This window comes from Plecotus auritus (assembly GCF_963455305.1).
Source record: "Plecotus auritus genome assembly, chromosome: 6".
Lineage (NCBI taxonomy): Eukaryota > Metazoa > Chordata > Mammalia > Chiroptera > Vespertilionidae > Plecotus > Plecotus auritus.
Genome location: NC_137773.1, coordinates 30,002,263 through 30,023,247, shown reverse-complemented (window position 1 = coordinate 30,023,247; position 20,985 = coordinate 30,002,263). Strand labels below are relative to the sequence as shown.

The following is a 20,985-nucleotide window of genomic DNA, read 5'->3' as shown; positions in this document are numbered from 1 at the left end:
CACCTATCAGTGAAATCATATGGTGTTCATCTTTCTCTGTCCAACTTATCTCACTTAGCATAATATCCTCAAAGGTTCTTCCATATTGTAAATGATAAGATTTTTAAAATTTTTTTATTGATTTAAGAGAGGAAGGGAGAGGGAGAGAGAGAGCTAGAAACATCAATGATGAGACGATCATTGATTGGCTGCCTCCTGCACCCCCCCCCCCACTGGGAATCAAGCCCACAACCCGGACATGTGCCCTTGACAGGAATCAAACCCGGGAACCCTACAATCCACAGGCTGATGCTCTATCCACTGAGCCAAAACAGCCGGGGCAAGATTTAATTCTTTTTAAAAAAACATTTTTATGATTTCATTTTTTTTATTGCTGAGTTATATTCCATTGTATATATCTACCACATCTCCCTTATCTACTCATCGAGGTTGCTTCCATATCTTGGCTATCCTATCTAATAAAGAGGGAATATGCTAATTGACCATCACTCTGTCACAAAGATGGCTGCACCCACAGCTGAGGCCAAGTTCCCATAAGGAGCCTTAACGAGCAATCAGTAGGGACCTGAGGCTACGCCCTCACCTGCCCCTGTGGGGCTTGACAGGGGACCTCAGGCCATGTCCCCCACCTGGCAGGGCTTGACAGGGGATCTCAGGCCATGCCCCCCACCTAGCAGGGCTTGACAGGGGATCTCAGGCCGTGCCCCCCACCTGATAGGGCTTGACAGGGGACATCAGGCCTCACCCCACACCAGGCAGGGCTTGATGGGGGACCTCAGGGTGTGCTTCTTGTCCTGGTGCTGGGCTAGGGGACCTCAGGCTGCTACCCCCGCCCCAGTGCCAGGCCAGGGGACCTCAGGCCATGCCCCCCACCCTGGCACCAGGCTGGGGGACTTCAGGCCGCACCCCCGCCCCAGCACCGGGCCAGGGGACCTGAGGCTGCGCCCTCCTGCCTGGCAGGGCTTGGCAGGGGACCCAAGGCCATGCTCCCCACACAGGGGGCTTGACGGGGGACCTCGAGGTGCACCCCCAGTGCTGGGTCGGGGAACTCAGGCCGCACCCCCTGCCCAGCAGGGCTTGACGAGGGACCTGAGGCTGCACCCCCCCGCCTGACGGGCTTGACGGGCGACCTCAGGCCATGCCCCCCACCCAGCTGGGTATCTCAGGCCATGTCCCCCACCTGGTGGGGCTTGACGGGGGACCTCAAGGCATGACCCCTGCCCCGGTCTGGGCTGGGAGACCTCAGGCCATGTCCCCCATCCTGGCGCTGGGCCAGGGGACCTGAGGCTTCATCCCCTGCCTGGTGGGGATTGACAAGGGTGGGACTGGCTGGGTCTGGATCTAGCCCAATGGGGGAGGGGCCAGCTGGGTCTGGGTCTTATGCGATTTTGAGGCGTGGGTGGGCGGGGACTTGACTCTGGGTCCCGTGGTGCACCCCAGACTCTGACAGGAGGAAGCTTTTCATATACACTTTACTAATTTTCTTTCATCTCTGACACTTCTATTATAGAGAAAGGGCAAATAGCAATATTAAATTATTTCCTCTAATTAATCCCCTTTTAATGTGCACTAATTTCATGCACCGGGCCACTAGTTAAAAATAATGCAGCAATGAAAACAGGTGCATATATCTTTCGAATTAGTGTTTTTGTTTTCATGGATAAATACCCAGAAGTGGGATTGCTGGATTGTATGGCAGCTCCATTTTAAATATTTTGAGGAACAGCCATACTGTTTTCCATAGGGCTGCACCAATTTATAATCCAACCAACAATGTATGAGTTTCCTTTTCTACATGTCCTCGCCAGCACTTGTTTGTTTGTTTATTTATTTTCAAACTGTAAGAAAGTTTACTTAGAAAGCCACAGAGGTAGAAGTGAGTGGTAGAAGAAATGGGCTCAGGAAACAAGTTACAGAGGCAAGAAAATGGGGCCCCTTGAAGCTTAAGGGAGAGATGAGTGAAGGTAAGGCGCCTGAGGGGAAGAGGAGGAGGAGGGGAAAGGCACCAGTGTGCTCCAGGGAGGAAGAGCACCTGTTGATTTATTGATGATAGTCATTCTCACAGGTGTGAGATGCTATCTCACTGTGGTTTTAATTTGCATTTCGCTGATGGTTAGTGATGTTGAGCATGTTTTCATGTTTTTCAGCCATCTGTATGTTCTCTCTGGAGAAATGTCTATTCAAGTCGTTTGTACATTTTTTAGTTGAATTGTTTTTGTTGTGTGTGTGTGTTTTTTTTGTGTTAAGTTGTATGAGTTTTTAATATATTTTGGATATTAACCCCTTTTGATAGATCATTTGGAAATATCTTCTCCCATTTATTAGGCTGTCATTTTGCTTTGTTGATAGTTTCCTTCCCTCTGCAAAATCTTTTCAGTTTGATATAGTCCCATTTGTTTATTTATTTATTTTTATATATTTTTTATTGATTTCAGAGAGGAAGGGAGAGGGAGAGAGGATAGAAACATCAATGATGATAATCATTGATCGGCTGCCTCCTGCACACCCCCTACTGGGGATCTAGCCTGCAACCCCAGCATGTGCCCTTGACTGGAATCGAACCCGAGACCTTTCAGTCTGCAGGCTGACGCTCTATCCACTGAGCCAAACCGGCTAGGGCCCATTTGTTTGTTTGTTTGTTTGTTTGTTTATTTATTTTTGTTGCCCTTGCCTAAGGAGACATATCCAAAAAGATACTGCTAAGATAGACTTCAGAGAGCTGACTGCCTATGTTTTATTCTAGGACTTTGATGGTTTAGGTCTTACATTTAAGTCCTAAAATCATTTTGAATTTATTATTATTTTTTCTTTATTTTTTTAAATCTTTATTGTTCAGATTATTACAGTTGTTTCTCTTTTTCCCCCCATAGCTCCCCTCCACCCAGTTCCCACCCCACCCCATGCCCTTACCACCCCCAACTGTCCTCATCCATAGGTGTACAATTTTTGTCCAGTCTCTTCCCACACCCCCCACACCCCTTTCCCCCCAAGAATTGTCAGTCCACTCCCTTTCTATGCCCCTGATTCTATTATATTCACCAGTTTATTCTGTTCATCAGATTTTTTATTCACTTGATTTTTAGATTCACTTGTTGATAAATATGTATTAGTTGTTAATATATATTTTTAATTTAATAAATCTTTATTGTTCAGATTATTACAATTGTTCCTCTTTGTTCCCCCATAGCTCCCCTCCACCCGGTTCCCACCCCACCCTCTGCCCTTACCCCCCCCCACACACTGTCCTCATCCATAGGTGTACACTTTTTGTCCAGTCTCTTCACGCACCCCCCACACCCCTTTCCCCCTGAAAATTCTCAGTCCACTCCCTTTCTATGCCTCTGATTCTATTATATTCACCAGTTTATTCTGTTCATCAGATTTTTATTCACTTGATTTTTAAGTCTTTTTATTATTATTATTTTTTAAATAAATCTTTATTGTTCAGATTATTACAGGTGTTCCTCTTTTTTCCCCCCATAGCTCCCCTCCACCTGATTCCCCACTGCACCCCATGCCCTTACCCCCCGCCACTGTCTTCATCCATAGGTGTAAGATTTTTGTCTAATCTCTTCCCGCACCCCTCACACCCCCTTCCCCCCGAGAATTGTCAGTCCACTCCCTTTCTATGTCCCTGATTCTATTATAGTCACCAGTCCATTCTGTTCTTCAGATTTGTTATTCACTTGATTTTTAGCTTCACTTGTTGGTAGGTATGTATTTGTTGTCATTTTGTTGTTCATAATTTTTATCTTTACCTTTTTCTTCTTCTTCCTCTTCTTGAAGAATACCCTTCAGCATTTCATATAATCCTGGTTTGGTGATGATGAACTCCTTCAGCTTTTTCTTGTCTGTGAAGCTCTTTATCTGACCTTCACTTCTGAATGATAGCTTTGCTGGGTAGAGTAATCTTGGTTATAGGTTCTTGCTGTTCATCACTTTGAATATTTCTTGCCACTCCCTTCTGGCCTGCATAGTTTCTGTTGAGAAATCAGCTGACAGTCGTATGGGTACTCCCTTGTAGGTAACTAACCATTTTTCTTTTGCTGCTTTCAAGATTCTCTCTTTGTCTTTTGCCCTTGGCATTTTAATTATCATGTGTCTTGGTGTGGTCCTCTTTGGATTCCTCTTGTATGGGGTTCTGTGCGCTTCCTGAACTTGTAAGTCTATTTCTTTCACCAGGTAGGGAAAGTTTTCTGTCATTATTTCTTCTAATAGGTTTTCAATATTTTGCTCTCTCTCTTCTTCTGGCACCCCAAAAATTCGGATGTTGGTACGCTTAAAGTTGTCCCAGAGGCTCCTTACACTATCTTCATATTTTTGGATTCTTTTTTCTTTTTGTTTTTCTGGTTGGGTGTTTTTTGTTTCCTCATATTTCAGATCTTTGGTTTGATTCTTGGGGTATGTTGGTCTACAGTTGAGTTTCTGTATATTCTTTATTTTAGACAGTGTATGCTTAATTTCTGACTGGTCCTTTTCCATTTTTTTGGCATTCTCATTAAGATCCTTAAAGGTCTCACTAAGTTCCTCAGTGGTTTTTAGAAGATTCTTGAGTAACCTTATAAATGTGGTTCTGAATTCTATGTCATCCAGTAGTTTGATTTCCTCTGTTTCTTTCATTCGTGACATGTTTCTTTGTCTCCGCATTTTGTTGCTTCCCTGTGTTGATGGAGTGGCTTTGTGTGGTAGGTGACCTATAGGGGCCGGTAGCTCAGCCTCCCCAATCACCTGAGGTGGACGCTCTTGGTACACCCCTTTGTGGGCTGAGTGCAAAGTCTTGGTGTAGTTAAGCCTTGATTGCTGTTGGTACACTGGGAGGAATTGACCTCCAGGCCAATTGGCTGTGAGGACACGCTGTGTCTATAATGGAAGAACTGCTGCGCTGGAGACACGCTTACAGTGCAGGACTTGTTTCAGTGGGGCTTTGGTGCTCACTGAGTCTGCCCCTTGAATGTGTCACTTATGGATATGAGGAGTTGAAATCTGGTGTCTCACACTGACCAATAGGTACACTGGCTTCTGGATCTCCAATGGGGTGCAGGTCAGCTACTGTCTGAGGACACCCAGCAGGAGCTACAGCAAGAACTACAGTTTTCTCCTCTTTGCTTGGGGTTTGGAGGTTTTGGAGCTGTCTGACCCGGGCTGCAAGTTTGCTAGGTTAAGCTGCGATAGGGCAGGCCATTCATATGCTAAAGCCGCTGCTTGGAGCTTGGGTGGGTTTGTAGGTTGTGCGGGGCAGGGTCTCAGGGCGTCACTAGGCTAGGGCGTGACAAACAGCGATGGCTGCCAGTAAGCCGGCTCTGCGTCTCTGACCGCGTCCCCGCACCCCGCGCCCCAGCGCAGTAAACAATTATTCCTGTGCGCAGCCCTGCAAGCAAGCCACCCTCACTTTCCGACCTGATGGCAGACAGTCCAGCTTCTCCCCATAGGAGTTTGGGTTCCCCGTGTCTCCCCAGAAACTGGAGTTCGGAGTAATGGGAAGCTTGTCTCCCTTTGGGTTGAAAAAAGCAGCGCTCCCAGTCGCCCGCCACCAGCCCGATTTGCGCGGCTCTGTACCTCAGCTTTTCAGCGCTTGTGCACGTCTCAATGCTCTTTTCTCTTTCCTTCTAGTTGTAGAACTTCCACTCAGCCAGCTTTCCCGTGGTTCTGGGTGATAGACGTTTTGTCTTTTAGTTGTAGTTTTGAAATTGTTGTGCGAGGCAGCAGTTTAGGTGTTTACCTACGCTGCCATCTTGGATCCTCCCCACTTGATTTTCAGATTCACTTGTTGATAGATATGTATTTGTTGTTCATAATTTTTTATATATTTTTAATTGATTTTTTACAGAGAGGAAGGGAGAGGGATAGAGAGCCAGAAACATCGATGAGAGAGAAACATCGATCAGCTGCCTCCTGCACACACCCTACTGGGGATGTGCCCACAACCAAGGTACATGCCCTTGACCGGAATCAAACCTGGGACCCTTCAGTCCACAGGCTGACGCTCTATCCACTGAGCCAAACTGGTTAGGGCCATAATTTTTATCTTTACCTTTTTCTTCTTCTTCCTCTTCTTAAAGAATACCTTTCAGCATTTCATATAATACTGGTTTGGTGGTGATGAACTCCTTTAGCTTTTCCTAATCTGTGAAGCTCTTTATCTGCCCTTCAATTCTGAATGATAGCTTTGCTGGGTAGAGTAATCTTGGTTGTAGGTTCTTGCTATTCATCACTTTGAATATTTCTTGCCACTCCCGTCTGGCCTGCATAGTTTCTGTTGAGAAATCAGCTGACAATCGTATGGGTGCTCCCTTGTAGGTAACTAAGTGTTTTTCTCTTGCTGCTCTTAATATTCTCTCTTTGTCTTTTGCTCTTGGCATTTTAATTATCATGTGTCTTGGTGTGGTCCTCTTTGGATTCCTTTTGTTTGGGGTTCTGTGCGCTTCCTGCACTTGTAAGTCTATTTCTTTCACCAGGTGGGGGAAGTTTTCTGTCATTATTTCTTCAAATAGGTTTTCAGTATCTTGCTCTCTCTCTTCTTCTGGCACCCCCATAATTCGGATGTTGGTACGCTTGAGGTTGTCCCAGAGGCTCCTTACACTATCTTCATATTTTTGGATTCTTTTTTCTTTTTGCTTTTCCGGTTGAGTGTTTTTTGCTTCTTTGTATTTCAAATCTTTGACTTGATTCTTGCAATCCTCTAGTCTGCTGTTAGGTCTCTGTATAATATTTTTTATTTCAGTCAGTGAATGCTTAATTTCTAGTTGGTTCTTTTTCTTTCTTTTTTTTTAAATTTCTTTATTGATTAAGGTATTACATATGTGTCCTTATTCCCCCATTACCCCACCTCCCATTCATGCTCCCACTCCCCTGTTGTCTGTGTCCATTGATTAGGCTTATATGCATGCATATAAGTCCTTTGGTTGATCTCTCCCCCTTACCTCCACCCTCCCCTACCTTCCCTGAGGTTTGACGTTCTGATGATGTTTCCCTGTCTCTGGATCTATTTTTGTTCATCAGTTTATGTTGTTCATTATATTCCACAAATGAGTGAGATCATGTGATATTTATCTTTCTCTGCCTGGCTTATTTCACTTAGCATAATGATCTCCATCTCCATCCATGTTGTTGCAAATGGTAAGAACTCCTTCTTTTTTACCGCAGCGTAGTATTCCATTGTGTAGATGTACCACAGTTTTTTAATCCACTCATCTGCTGATGGGCACTTAGGCTGTTTCCAAATCTTAGCTATGGTGAATTGTGCTGCTATGAACATGGGGATGCATATATCCTTTCTGAATCGTGTTTCTAATTTCTTGGGATATATTCCTAGAAGTGGGATCACTGGGTCAAATGGGAGTTCCATTTTTAGTTTTTTGAGGAAACTCCATACTGTTCTTCACAGTGGCTGCACCAGTTTGCATTCCCACCAGCAGTGCACAAGGGTTCCTTTTTCTCCACATCCTCGACAGCACTTGTCATTTGTTGATTTGTTGATGATAGCCATTCTGACAGGTGTGAGATGGTACCACATTGTTGTTTTGATTTGCATCTCTCTGATGATTAGTGACTTTGAGCAGGTTTTCATATGTCTCTTGGCCTTACTTCTATCTTCTTTTGAAAAGTGTCTATTTAGATCAGTTGCCCACTTTTTGATTAGGTTGTTTATCTTCTTTTTGTTAAGCTGCATGAGTTCCCTGTAAATGTTGGAGATTAAACCCTTATCATTGATATCATTGGCAAATATGTTTTCCCATTCAGTGGGCTTTATTGTTATTATATTGATGGTCTCCTTTGCTGTGAAAAAGCTTTTTGTTTTGATGTAGTCCCATTTGTTTATTTTCTGTTTAGTTTCCATTGCCCTAGGTCCGTGGTCGGCAAACTACGGCTTGTGAGCCACATGCGGCTCTTGGGCCTCTTGAGTATGGCTCTTCCACAAAATACCACGGCCTGGGCAAGTCTATTTAGAAGAAGTTTAAGTTTAAAAAATTTGGCTCTCAAAAGAAATTTCAATCGTTGTACTGTTGACATTTGGCTCTGTTGACTAATGAGTTTGCCGACCATGGCCCTAGGAGCAGTATCAGTGAAGAAATTGCTTTGGCATATGTCAGAGATTTTTCTGCCTGTGGATTCCTCTAGTATTTTTATGGTTTCTCACTGTATGTTTAAGTCCTTGATCCATTTTGAGTTTATTTTTGTGTATGGTGTAAGTTGGTGGTCTAGTTTCATTTTTTTTGCATGTATCTGTCCAATTTTCCCAACACCATTTATTGAAGAGACTGTCTTGACTCCATTGTATGTTCATGCCTCCTTTGTCAAATATTAATTGAGCGTAGTGATTTGGGTCGATTCCTGGGTTCTCTATTCTATTCCATTGATCTATATGTCTGTTCTTGTGCCAGTACCAGGCAGTTTTGAGAACAGTGGCTTTGTAATACAGTTTGAAATCTGTTATTGAGATCCCACTTACTTTGTTCTTCTTTCTCAGGATTGCTGTGGCTATTCGGGGTCTTTTTTTATTCCAGATGAATTTTTGGAGAGTTCTTTCTAGGTCTGTGAAATATGCCGTTTGTATTTTAATGGGGAGTGCATTGAATCTATAGATTGCTTTGGATAGTGTGGACATTTTAATGATGTTGATTCTCCCAATCCATGAACATGGTATGTTCTTCCATCTGTTTATGTCTTCCTCTATCTCTTTTTTCAGTGTCCTGTAGTTTTCCGCGTATAGGTCTTTTACCTCCTTAGTTAAGGTTATTCCTAAGTATCTTAATTTTTTTGGTGCGATGGTAAATGGGATTGCTTTTTTAGTTTCTCTTTCTGTAAATTCACTATTGGTGTATAGAAATGCCATAGATTTCTTGGTGTTAATTTTGTATCCTGCTACATTGCCGAATTAATTTATTAAGTCTATTAGTTTTTTGATGGAGTCTTTTGGGTTTTTTTATGTACAATATCATGTCATCTGCAAATAAGGACAGCTTTACTTCTTCTTTTCCAATTAGGATGCCTTTTATTTCTTCTTCTTGTCTAATTGCAATGGCTAATACTTCCAGTACTATGTTGAACAGGAGTGGTGAGAGTGGGCATCCCTGTCTTGTTCCTGTTCTTAGGGGAAATGGTTTTAGTTTTTGCCCATTGAGTATGATGTTAGCTGTGGGTTTATCATATATGGCTTTTATTATGTTGAGGTATGATCCTTCTATTCCCACCTTGTTGAGAGTTTTTATCAAGAAAGGGTGTTGGATTTTGTCAAATGCTTTTTCTGCATCAATTGATATGACTATGTGATTTTTATCTCTCAATTTGTTTATGTGATGTATCATGTTTATTGATTTACGGATATTGTACCATCCTTGCATTCCTGGGATAAATCCTACTTGGTCATGGTGTACGATCTTTCTAATGTATTGCTGGATCCCATTTGGTAGAATTTTGTTGAGGATTTTGGCATCTATGTTCATGAGGGATATTGGCCTGTAATTCTCTTTCATTGTGTTGTCTTTATCTGGTTTTGGTATTAGGGTGATGCTGGCTTCATAGAATGAGCTTGGAAGTGTTCCTTTCTCTTGAATTTTTTGTAATAGTCTGAGGAGTTTCTGTTGAGAAATCAGTTGCTAGTCTGATGGGGGTTCCTTTGTATGTAACTTTCTGTCTCTCTCTTGCCGCTTTTAAGATTCTTATTTTGTCATTGGTGTTTGCCAATTTAATTATAATGTGCCTTGGCATCAGTCTTTTTGGGTTCATTTTACTTGGGACTCTGTGAGCTTCTTGGATTTGTGTGGGTTTTTTCTTCCCTATATCAGGGAAGTTTTCTGTCATTATTTCTTCAAACAGGTTTTCTATTCCTTGCTCAGTTTTCTGTCCTTCTGGAACCCCTATTATGCGGATGTTGTTTTGTTTCATGTTGTCCCAAAGTTCCCTTAGGCTCTCCTCCTGCTTTTTAATTTTTTTTTTCTAGGAGCTGCTCTACTTGGGTATTTTTTCCCATCTTGTCTTCTAGCTCACTGATGCACTCCTCTGCTTCTTCTAGTCTACTCTTGATGCTTTTTATTGAGTTCTTTACAGCAGCAATATCATTTTTCATTTCTTCTTGGTTCTTCATTTCCTCTTGGTTCTTACTCATATTGTCGAATTTGTCTTCCATTCTTTTCAGCCACCTTATGACCATTTCTCTGAATTCTTTCTCTGGCAGGTTGCTTGCTTCCATTTCGTTTACTTCCTTTTCTGGTGATGCCTGCTTTTCTTTCATATGCGGGCTGTTTCTTTGTCTCCCCATGGTCTCTCTTCTCTGGGTGTCTGGTTATGTAGTTCTCTCTCTCCTGCCTTGATTTAAAGGCACAATATACAACACAACCAGGTACAGCACACAAGGCACTGAACAGAAATGTATTCACAAAATTAATAACCCCAAATAAGGTGACCACCAGAGAAAGGCAAATTAGGGGAAAGGAGAGAAAGAAGAAGAGAAAAAAGAAAAAGAAAAAGAAAGGAGTGCCAAAATGAAATTGGGAAAAGGGAAAAAAAAGTAAGAGAGAAAAGAAAGAGAATAAGAAAGAAAAGGGGAACAAACTATATATATGGGGAGAAAACTCCAATAGAACAGCCACTAATCCCAGCAAATGCCAGCAAGAAGTACCTGGAGATGAATACAAACTACAAACAACGATTAATATCAAGCAAGGCAAGGAAAAACAGATGCAAAAAACAAACAAACAAAAAAAACAAAACAAAAAAATGAATAAGCAAAACAATCTCACAAACAAGCATTAAAAAATCGATATAATTAACATTCAAGAAAACAACAACAACAGGACAGAGAGAAAAACAATTTTTTGGATAGTGAAGACAGAGAAGAGAGAGGTGTGTATGAACTCGGAGCAGGGGATTGGAAATTAGATATATAAGTAGGGTGAAATTTTAACAGGGCGTAAAAAGAAAGAATAGAGAAAATCTAAAGCAGGAAAAGGGTAAGAGAAACAGGACAACAAAAGGGCAAAAGTTAGGAAGAGAGTGATGGCATAAAGGTAGAGTTGAGATATAGTAGAATAATGCTAAAGGAAAGATGAAAATAGAATGTAGAACACTAATCTCAAAGTCAAATAAAGAGAAAATGACACTTTTTTTGAAAAAAAAAGGTAAAATAGTAGTAGTAATAATACTGATTGAAAATAAAAATGTAATAATTAAAAAGGCAAAATCAAGTGAGGAAAAAAGAAAAAAAATTAGTTTCTTAAGTAAAAGATGAAAAAGAAAAAAATAATAAAAAAATAAAAATAAAAATAAAAATAAAATGTGCAGTTGTGAAGGTCATTCACTTCCTCTATTGTTCTGTTTGGCACGCCTGTTTCCCAGTCAGGACAGTATTGCAGTTCCCTGCGCTCCACTGCTCCTCAGTGTTGAAAGCCAGTCCTGATTTTTAAGCAGGCGGTGTGTCTTACTTTCTTGTATTCCTTTATTTATGATTACACAAGGGTCAATTTGTGATTCAGCCCCTGGGTGGCAGTGTTTCTGGGTTGACCTTTGTGTTTGTAGGTCCTTTCTAGCCTGTGCTTAGATCTTGCTTTCCCTGTGGCACTCAATACCAGTTTGTGGGAGTGGGCTGCCCCAGAGCTGGTTCTCTGACGGTCACTCCCCGCTCTGATCCCCAGGTTCCAGAAAAACAACTTTCCCCTGCAGTCTCCTAGGGTGTCCCCAACTGGGTGATCCTATGTATTGGGCTCAGTAATCAGAAGCAAGGATTCAAAGAGGAGAAAGCGCAACTGTGTGAACTCCAGGTCTGCACGCAAGCCTGTGCAATCCCCTTTTCCCCCTTGTGTCCAAGCCACCGGCACACTCCCAAAATTTTTAGGCTATCCTTCTGTGTCAAATCAAAATGGGTTGCTTTTTAGAGATCCCCTCTGTTAGCAGCTCTGAGGACCCCCTTCCACATTCAGGGATCACACCAGCCCCAACAGCCACAGATTTTTCTAGGTGCAGACTTCCCCCAGTCCTCCAGCTCCCGCAGTGCATGCGTTTCTCTGTCCTGCTGGGACCAGAGACCTCACCTTATCCCAGGCGAAATCTGACCTTTCCGTGGTGGAGTGTAGAGCTCCTCTGAATCCATGTGTTTGCGCCAATTAGGGACTGGTGCTCTGGGGTTCGCAGCTGTTCTGTGGGTGCCGCAGTTGTAGATTTTCAGGTTTCAGATAACATCTACTTTCCCCTTCAAGATGGTGCGGTCTCCGTGTCCGAGGTGGTGGCTCTGGGAGGGAACCCGGCAGCAGTGAGGGCTGCCCGGTCAGGGGACCCCCGTCCAGCAGTCCCCCACCTTCTCCTGGAGTATAGCTGTCCCTTAACTTGCCAACAAATACTCCCCGTGCGACCCTCAGCTGTTTTTTCTATCTGCTCCGTGACAAGGGTAGGGACACATCTGTCTATTCTGCCACCATTTTTCCACCGAGTTGGTCCTTTTTCATATCCTCAAGGGTCTCGCTAAATTTATCGGCCTTTTCTAGAAAATTCTTGAAAAACCTTATAACCGTGGTTTTGAACTCTATATTCAGTAGTTTGCTTTCCTCCATTTCTTTCATTTGTGATCTGTTTCTTTGTCTCTGCATTTTGGCTGCTTCCCTGAGTTAATAGAGTGGCTTTGTGTGGTAAGTGTCCTATAGGGCTCAGTGGATCAGCCTCCCCAGTTACCTGAGGTGGACACTCTTGGTGCACACTTTTGTGGGCTGTGTGCACAGTCTTGTTGTAGTTAAGCCTTGATTTTTGTTGGTATCACTGGGAGGAATTGACCTCCAGGCCAATTGGCTGTGAGGATCAGCTGTGTCTATGCTGGGAGAACTTCTGTGCTGGAGACACCCTTATGAGACAAGACTTGCTTCAGTGGGGCTTTGGTGCTCACTGAGTCTGCCCCCTGAGTGTCCCTTATGGATCTGAGGAGTTGTAATCTGGATGGTCCTACTCTGACCCCTGGGTAGACTGGCTCTTGGATCTCCAAGGAGGTGCTAATTTAGCCTCTGCCTGAGGCCACCTAGCAGGAGCTATGGAGAGATCTGCAGATTCTTATTCTTTGTTTGGGTTTTGGAGGTGCCCAGATGAGGCCCAGCTGTGAAGCAATACAAGCTGCTGTGGGGCCTTGGGCCTTCTTTTGGATGTTCTGGGTTTTTCTGACTCAGCTGAAGTTTGTTAGGTAAGTTTAGATTTCAAAGGACCAGGCCATTCATATGCAAAAGCCTCTGCACACAGCTTGGATGGGGCTGTGTCTCAGGGCGGAGCAAACAGCAATGGCTTCCTGTCAGCCCTGCCCTAAGAGGCCCCCGGGTCTCAGTGTCCCTTGGTAGTCTCTGCAAGCACCTCTGAGAGAAAGCCGCCCTTGAGTTCTGCCCACTGCCAGACAGTCCATTTTCTCCTCGAATGAGTCTGGGTCCCCAGAGTCTCGCCTGGAACTGGAGTTCAGAGCAGTTGGGAGTTTGTGTCTCCCTGCGGATTGAAAAAGCCAGCAGCATACTCAGTTGCCAGACCTCTCCACACACACGCACCTCCGTACCTCTAGACTTTACTTCTGCAGCTCCTCTGAGTCTCAGTGTGCTTTTCTCATTCTTTCTAGTTGTAGAATTTCCACTCAGCCAGTCTTCCTGTGGTTCTGGATGATGTCCGTTTTATCTTTTAGTTGTAGTTTTGAAGTGGTTGTGTGCAGCAGCAAGTTCAGGTGTTTACCTATGCCGCCATCTTGGTTCCTCTTGAATTTATTTTTTTTATATGGTATAAGAAAGTGGTTCAATTTCTTTTTCTTTTTTATATCTTTTCAGTTTTCCCACCATCACTTATTGAAGAGGCTGTCTTTACCCCACTGTATATCTTTGCCTCTTTTGTCATAGATTAATTGACCATATAAGTGAGGATTTATTTCTGGGCTAGTTCTTCTTGCATATTTGAAACTGATTTTCTATAGCCTTGGAATTTGAAGGATGGATTGCCTGGATTTAAAATCTTGATTCACATTTATTTTCCTTGAGTTTGTAAAAACATTTTTTGCTGTTCTGGCTGGTTTTACTCAGTGGTTTGAGATGGGTCCATGGCTTGATTCCTGGTCCACGGCATGTACCTTGGTTGCAGGTTTGCTCTCTGCCCCTGTTGGGGGGTGTGCAGGAGGCAACCAGTGGAGATGTCTCTTTCACATCAATGTTTCTCTCTGTCTCTCTCTCTCTCCTTCCCCCCATCCCCTCCTCCTTTCCACTCTCTCTTAAAAAAAAATCAATGGAAATATATTCTCAGGTGAGGATTATTAAAACCATTTTTGCTGCCTTTCTATGTTGTTGTTGGAACGTGATACCAACCTGATTTTCTTTCATAAATGATTTGGTCTTTTTGTATAAGGCCCAGAGGATTTTTCTTTAAAATCTAATTGGTTTTCTAAGATATATCTCAGAGTTGACCATTCCATATCAATTTTCCTAGGTTCATGGAAGACTCTTTTAATGTGTAGTTTCAAATTTTATTTCCAGAAAGTTTTTTTTAATTTTTTTAATAAATCTTTATTCAGATTATTACAATTGTTTCTCCTTTTTCCCCCCATAGCTCCCCTCCACCCGGTTCCCATCCCACTTTCTCCCCTTACCTCCCTCCCACTGTCCTCATCCATAGGTGTATGATTTTTGTCCAGTCTCTTCCTGAACCCCCCATACCCATTTCCCCCTGAGAATTATCAGTCCACTCCCTTTCTATGCCCCTGATTCTATTATATTCACCAGATTATTCTGTTCCTCAGGTTTTTAATTCACTTGATTTTTAGGTTCACTTGTTGATAGATATGTATTTGTTGTTCATAATTTTTATCTTTACTTTTTTCTTCTTCCTCTTCTTTAAGAATACCTTTCAGCATTTCATATAATACTGGTTTGGTGGTGATGAACTCCTTTAGCTTTTTCTTGTTTGTGAAGCTCTTTGTCTGCCCTTCAATTCTGAATGATAGCTTTGCTGGGTAGAGTAATCTTGGTTGTAGGTTCTTGCTATTAATCACTTTGAAAATTTCTTGCCACTCCTGTCTGGACTGCATAGTTTCTATTGAGAAATCAACTGACAATTGTATGGGTGCTCCCTTGTAGGTAATTAACTGTTTTTCTCTTGCTGCTTTTAATATTCTCTCTTTGTCTTTTGCTCTTGGCATTTTAATTATGATGTGTCTTGGTGTGGTCCTCTTTGGATTCCTTTTGTTTGGGGTTCTCTGCGCTTTCTGGACTTGTAAGTCTATTTCTTTCACCAGGTGGGGGAAGTTTTCAGTCATTATTTCTTCAAATAGGTTTTCAGTATCTTGCTCTCTCTCTTCTTCTGGCACCCCCATAATTCGGATGTTGGTACACTTGAAGTTGTCCCAGAGGCTTCTTACACTATCTTCAACTTTTTGGATTTTTTTTTCTTTTTCGGTTGAGTGTTTTTTGCTTCTTTGTATTTCAATTCTTTGACTTGATTCTTGTGTTCCTCTAGTCTGTTGTTGGGTCTCTGTATAATATTTTTTATTTCAGTCAGTGTATGTTTAATTTCTAGTTGGTCCTTTTTTATATCTTCGAGGGTCTCATTATATTTATCGGCCTTTTCTAGGATATTCTTGAAAAGCCTTATAACCGTGGTTTTGAATTCTATATCCAGTCGTTTGTTTTCCTCCATTTCTTTCGTTTGTGATCTGTTTCTTTGTCGCCACATTTTCACTGCTTCCCTGAGTTGGTAAGGTAGGTCTGTGTGCTAGGTTTCCTATATGGCCCAGTGGGTTGGCCTCCCCAGTTAACCTGAGGTGGTACTCTTGGTGCACCCCTTTGTGGACTGTGTGTACAGCCTTGTTGTAGTTAAGTCTTGATTGTTGTTGGTATCACTGGGAGGAATTGACCTCCAGGCCAGTTGGCTGTGAGGATCAGCTGTGTCTACGCTGGGAGAAGTTTGGTGCTGGAGACAGCCTTATAGGATTAGACTTGCCAAATTGCAAAAGCCTCTGTGCTCAGCTTGGATGGGGTGGAGTCTCAGGGCGGAGCAGACAGTCTTGGCTTCCCTTCAGCCTTGCCCTTGCGCGCGTGTGCGCCTCCAGACCTCTGCCTTCCCTGGCTCCCGAGTCTCCACCCGAGAGTCCAGATTCCCCCCGACAAGAGCGTGGATCCCCAGGGGCTTGCCTGGAACTGGGGTTCAGTGCAGTCAGAACTGGGGTTCAGTGCAGTCAGGAGCTTCCAACTCTCTTCTGCTAGGGAAAGCCTGTGGCAACCTCTGCAGCCTTTGTGCGCATTGGCACGTGCGCCTCCAGACCCCTGCCGGCCGGGGCTCCCCCGTGTCTCTCCCGGGTCTCCGAGTCTCCGGGTGCCTTTCTCTCTACCTGACAGTCCAGACTCCCCCTGTATGAGCCTGGGTCCACAGGGTTTCACCCGGAACTGGGGTTCAGTGCAGTCGGAACTGGGGTTAGTGCAGTCGGGGGCTTCCTTCCCTCTCCTGCCAGAGAAAGACAGCCAGGCTCTCAGCCGCCCTTCCTCTCTGCGCGCACAAAGACCCTTTGCTGTACCTCCAATTCTCTGTGAGCTTTTCTCTTTCCTTCTAGTTGTAGAATTTCCACTCAGCCAGCTTTCCTGTGGTTCTGGATGGTGTCCGTTCTGTCTTTTAGTTGTAGTTTTGAAATTGTTGTGTGAGGCAGCAGTTTAGGTGCTTACCTATGCCGCCATCTTGGTTTCTCCCTGTCCAGAAAGTTTTCTTGTATTATAATTTTGAATATTACATTTATTCCATTATTTTGTTTTTCTTCTTCAGGGACTATATAATATATGTTGGACCTTCTCTGTATCTAGCACTTTGTGATCCTTCTTCCTGCTTTCTTGATTTTATTTTCATTTTCCTGGCTATTTTAATATCTTTCCTCAATACCAGTGATTATATTTTAAGTAAGATCTCTTCAGTGATGATATTTTAAATAAAATTTCTTTTCCATGGACATCTTATAATTTACTCTTGTTTTGTCCTTGGACGATTTGTCTTTTTCTTCAATTTCTCCTGATTTGACTAACTGTTTGTTTTTTTTAAATATATTTTATTGATTTTTTACAGAGAGGAAGGGAGAGGAATAGAGAGTTAGAGACATCAATGAGAGAGAAACATCAATCAGCTGCCTCCTGCACACCCCCTACCGGGGATGTGCCCGCAACCAAGGTACATGCCCTTGACCAGAATCGAACCTGAGACCCTTCAGTCCACAGGCCGACACTCTATCCACTGAGCCAAACCGGCTAGGGCCTAACTGTTGTTTTTGATCTTTGTGGTTTTTAAAATTTTATTTACAGCATCTTTTCATATCACCAAATGACTGCTTAAGGTTATTTAATTCAGGCTGGAGTATGTGTTCTAGTTTTCCTGTTTCATGGTTAGTTTTAAAAATAGTTATTCTCATTTTTTGTTATCTTTAGGTAATATTATGACTGCCATTTTCTGTTCATTTTCCAGTTTCAGCAATTGCAAATGAAGCAGGCAGTTGGATGCTTGAATGAAGTGCATTTTTTTCTAACTAGAAGGCACTTTTTGGGGGGTGGAACCCAAGTTGATATGTGTTCTGATTTTGTAGTTGTCTTTTTATTTCTGTAATAGTCTTCATTTTTACTGCTTTCTTTTCTTTTTATCCATTAAGCCGTTCAAGTCACTTCTTTCCTCCATAGATCGGATGCTTTCCCATCCCAAGATTGGTATTTCTAATCTCAAGCACTTTGAAGCCCTTCTTTTAGTTTTCAATTCTGTTCATCCACCAGGTCTCAGATCTATTGTCTGTATTTCTCCACTCAAGTAGGGGCTTTCTGTTTCTGGTGCTGATTTTATCTGTCTTCCATTCTTACTAGGCCCCTGCTGCTATGTAGGAGACAGAGAGAGGAAGAGAGAGAGAGAGAGAAAGAGAGAGAGAGAGAGAGGTTGGACCAGAATCAAACCTTTTGGTATACAGGAGGATGCTCCAACCAAGTGAGCCACAGTGGCCAGGGCTAATCTCTAGTCTTTTCTACACCATCTTGGGTTCTCTTCTATAGCACGGCTTTGAAACTGGATCTGCTGGTCTGGGATATTTATACTTAACTGTTTATATATAAAATTCTCTGTCTCCAAATTATGTTGTAGCCATAAGAGGTTTTATTAGCTTTACTTTTTGTTTGTTTTTAGGATGGGTGGAAAAAATTAAATTTAGTTGGCTGGCATTATTCCATGGGAATCTGGAAGTCAGCTCATTAATTTTTTCTTTTTCTTCTTTAAAAAATATTTTTATTGATTTTAGAGAGGAAGGGAGAGGGAGAAAGAGATAGAAACATCAATAACGAGAGAGAATCATTGATTGGCTGCCTCCTGCACGTCCCCTACTGGGGATTGAGCACACAACCCGGGCATGTGCCCTTGACCTGAATCGAACCCGGGACCCTTCAGTTCACAGGCTGATGCTCTATCCACTGAGCCAAACCAGGTAGGGCTCATTATTTTTTCTTAAAAAAAATTTAATTGTGGTGAAATATGCACAATATAAAATTTATCATTTAACCATTTTAAAAAGTACAGTCAGTAGTCTTAAGTATATTAACATTGTTATGCAACTATCACCACTACCTAGATCCAGACTCTTTTCATCAATGCAAAGTGAAACTCTATATCTATTAAATAATAACCCCCACCTAGTCCCTAGCAACCACCACTATACTTGCTGTCTCTATGAACTCTAGGTACCTCATATTAGCAACAAGTGGAATTATACAGTATTTGTCTTTTTGTGACTTGTATATTTCACTTAGCATAATATGCTCAAGGTTAATCCATGTTGTAGCATGAGACAGGATATTTTTCTTCTTAAGGCTGAATAATACTCTGTATATACCATAGACCAGTGGTCGGCAAACTCATTAGTCAACAGAGTGGCAAACCACGGCTCGCGAGCCGCATGTGGCTCTCGAGCTGCAGTTTGCCAACCACTGCCATAGACTAATATATGTATATATCATATTTTGCTTGTTCATTCGTGTATTGATGGAAAATTCACCTCTATGCTATTGTAGATGTACTACTGTGAAGATGGGTGCACAAATATCTTGTCACGATCCTAATTTCAATTCTTTTGGATATATACCCAGAAATTGAATTGCTGCATCATATGATAATTCCCTCTTCAGTTTTTGAGGTCCCTCCATATTTTTCTCCATAGTCACTGCACCATTTTATATTCCCACCAAAGTTCACAAGGATTCCAATTTCTCTACATCTTTATTAATACTTATTTTTCATAGTCTTTATCTTAATGGGTGTGAAGTGCTTCCTCTCTATTCTTGCATGTATGTTTTTCCAATTTATCTGTATCCATAAAATGTTGCTAATTTTATTTGGATCACATTAACTTATCTATTCATTTGGAGAAAATTGACATCTTTATTATGATATTAAGTCAAAGGGACTTATGCTCAAAACAAGAAATGTTTTCCAGTTGCTCAAGTCGACTCTTGTATTTTTCAGAAGTGCATTAAATTTTTCCATACTTGAGATTTTTTGCACATTTCTTGATAAATTTACTTTTAAGAATTTATCTTTTTTTATAAATAAGATCTTATATTTCTTAAGTAACTTGCTATTGTTTATGGATATGAAGATGGTTGATTTTTGTGTATAAATTTTGTCCTGATACCTTACTGAGCTGTTTTGTACTTTTCCAATTTATTATACTTCAATATGTTTTTCTTTCTCTGATTGCACTGAATAATTCCTCCAATGCAATGTTAAATAGTGGTAGAACAGAGCGGGACGAAGTCGCGGTGGCGGGAAGATGTAAGTGGGGGAATCCGACCCCATCCGACCTTCGGGGGGGGGCGCGCCCCGCTATTAGCGGGACGCATCTTGGAGCCGGCGCGCTCCTCGACCCCACGGGCTCCTTCTCCTACCAAACGCAAAGACCGTTCTGATGAGAAGTCCAAGGATCGCTCTAAAGATAAAGGGGCCACCAAGGAGTCAAGTGAGAAGGATCGTGGCAGGGATAAAACTCGAAAGAGGCGCAGCGCTTCCAGCGGTAGCAGCAGCACCAGGTCTCGGTCCAGCTCTACCTCCAGCTCTGGCTCCAGTACTAGCACTGGCTCAAGCAGTGGCTCTAGCTCTTCATCAGCATCAAGCCGCTCAGGAAGTTCCAGCACATCCCGAAGCTCCAGTTCCAGCAGCTCCTCCGGCTCTCCGAGTCCTTCTCGGCGCAGACATGACAACAGGCGGCGGTCCCGCTCCAAATCCAAACCACCCAAAAGAGATGAAAAGGAAAGGAAAAGGCGGAGCCCTTCCCCTAAACCCACCAAAGTACACATTGGTAGGCTCACCAGGAATGTGACCGACCAAGGATCACATCATGGAGATATTCTCTACCTATGGGAAAATTAAAATGATTGACATGCCTGTAGAAAGGATGCACCCCCATCTATCTAAAGGCTATGCATACGTGGAGTTTGAGAATCCAGATGAAGCTGAGAAGGCGCTGAAGCACATGGATGGAGGACAAATTGATGGCCAGGAAATCACCGCCACTGCTGTGCTGGCCCCCTGGCCTAGGCCACCCCCCAGGCGATTCAGCCCTCCCAGGAGAATGCTACCACCACCTCCCATGTGGCGTCGGTCACCCCCACGAATGAGGAGAAGGTCACGCTCCCCTCGGCGCAGGTCCCCCGTGCGTCGGCGATCCCGCTCCCCCGAACGCCGCCGCCACAGAAGCCGCTCCAGCTCCAATTCCTCCCGATAAGCAAGCCACCGAAGCTCTGCCCCAAAACTTATATCCCATCCAACTCAGTTCTGTCACTTTTCTAGCTCCTCACTCAGGGGCAGGCTTCCAAAAGAGCATTGAGACGTTTCCTCTGAAGGCCAAGTTTGGCTACAGAAGTGTTGTTGATTTGGGGTTGTGCCTATGAAGATGCTCTCCAGTTTCATAGCTAGAAAGTTCCCACATTTCCAGTCTCTGAGAGTCAGTTTAGTGGCAGAGCCAACAAGAACAGAGCAGGGTTCCAGGTG

General features: G+C 42.9%; 1 protein-coding gene across 1 annotated transcript; it reads left to right on the top strand.

Moving 5' to 3' along the window:
- Nucleotides 1-1,954: 1,954 nt before the first annotated feature.
- LOC308250712 (uncharacterized protein) lies at nucleotides 1,955-20,751 on the top strand (the record flags this gene model as incomplete). Its single annotated transcript, XM_080673403.1, is given in 3 exon segments — nucleotides 1,955-1,964; nucleotides 19,730-20,316; nucleotides 20,318-20,751. Coding segments are annotated over 3 exon segments (999 nt in total). The 3' UTR covers nucleotides 20,720-20,751.
- Between the last annotated feature and the right edge of the window lie 234 nt (nucleotides 20,752-20,985).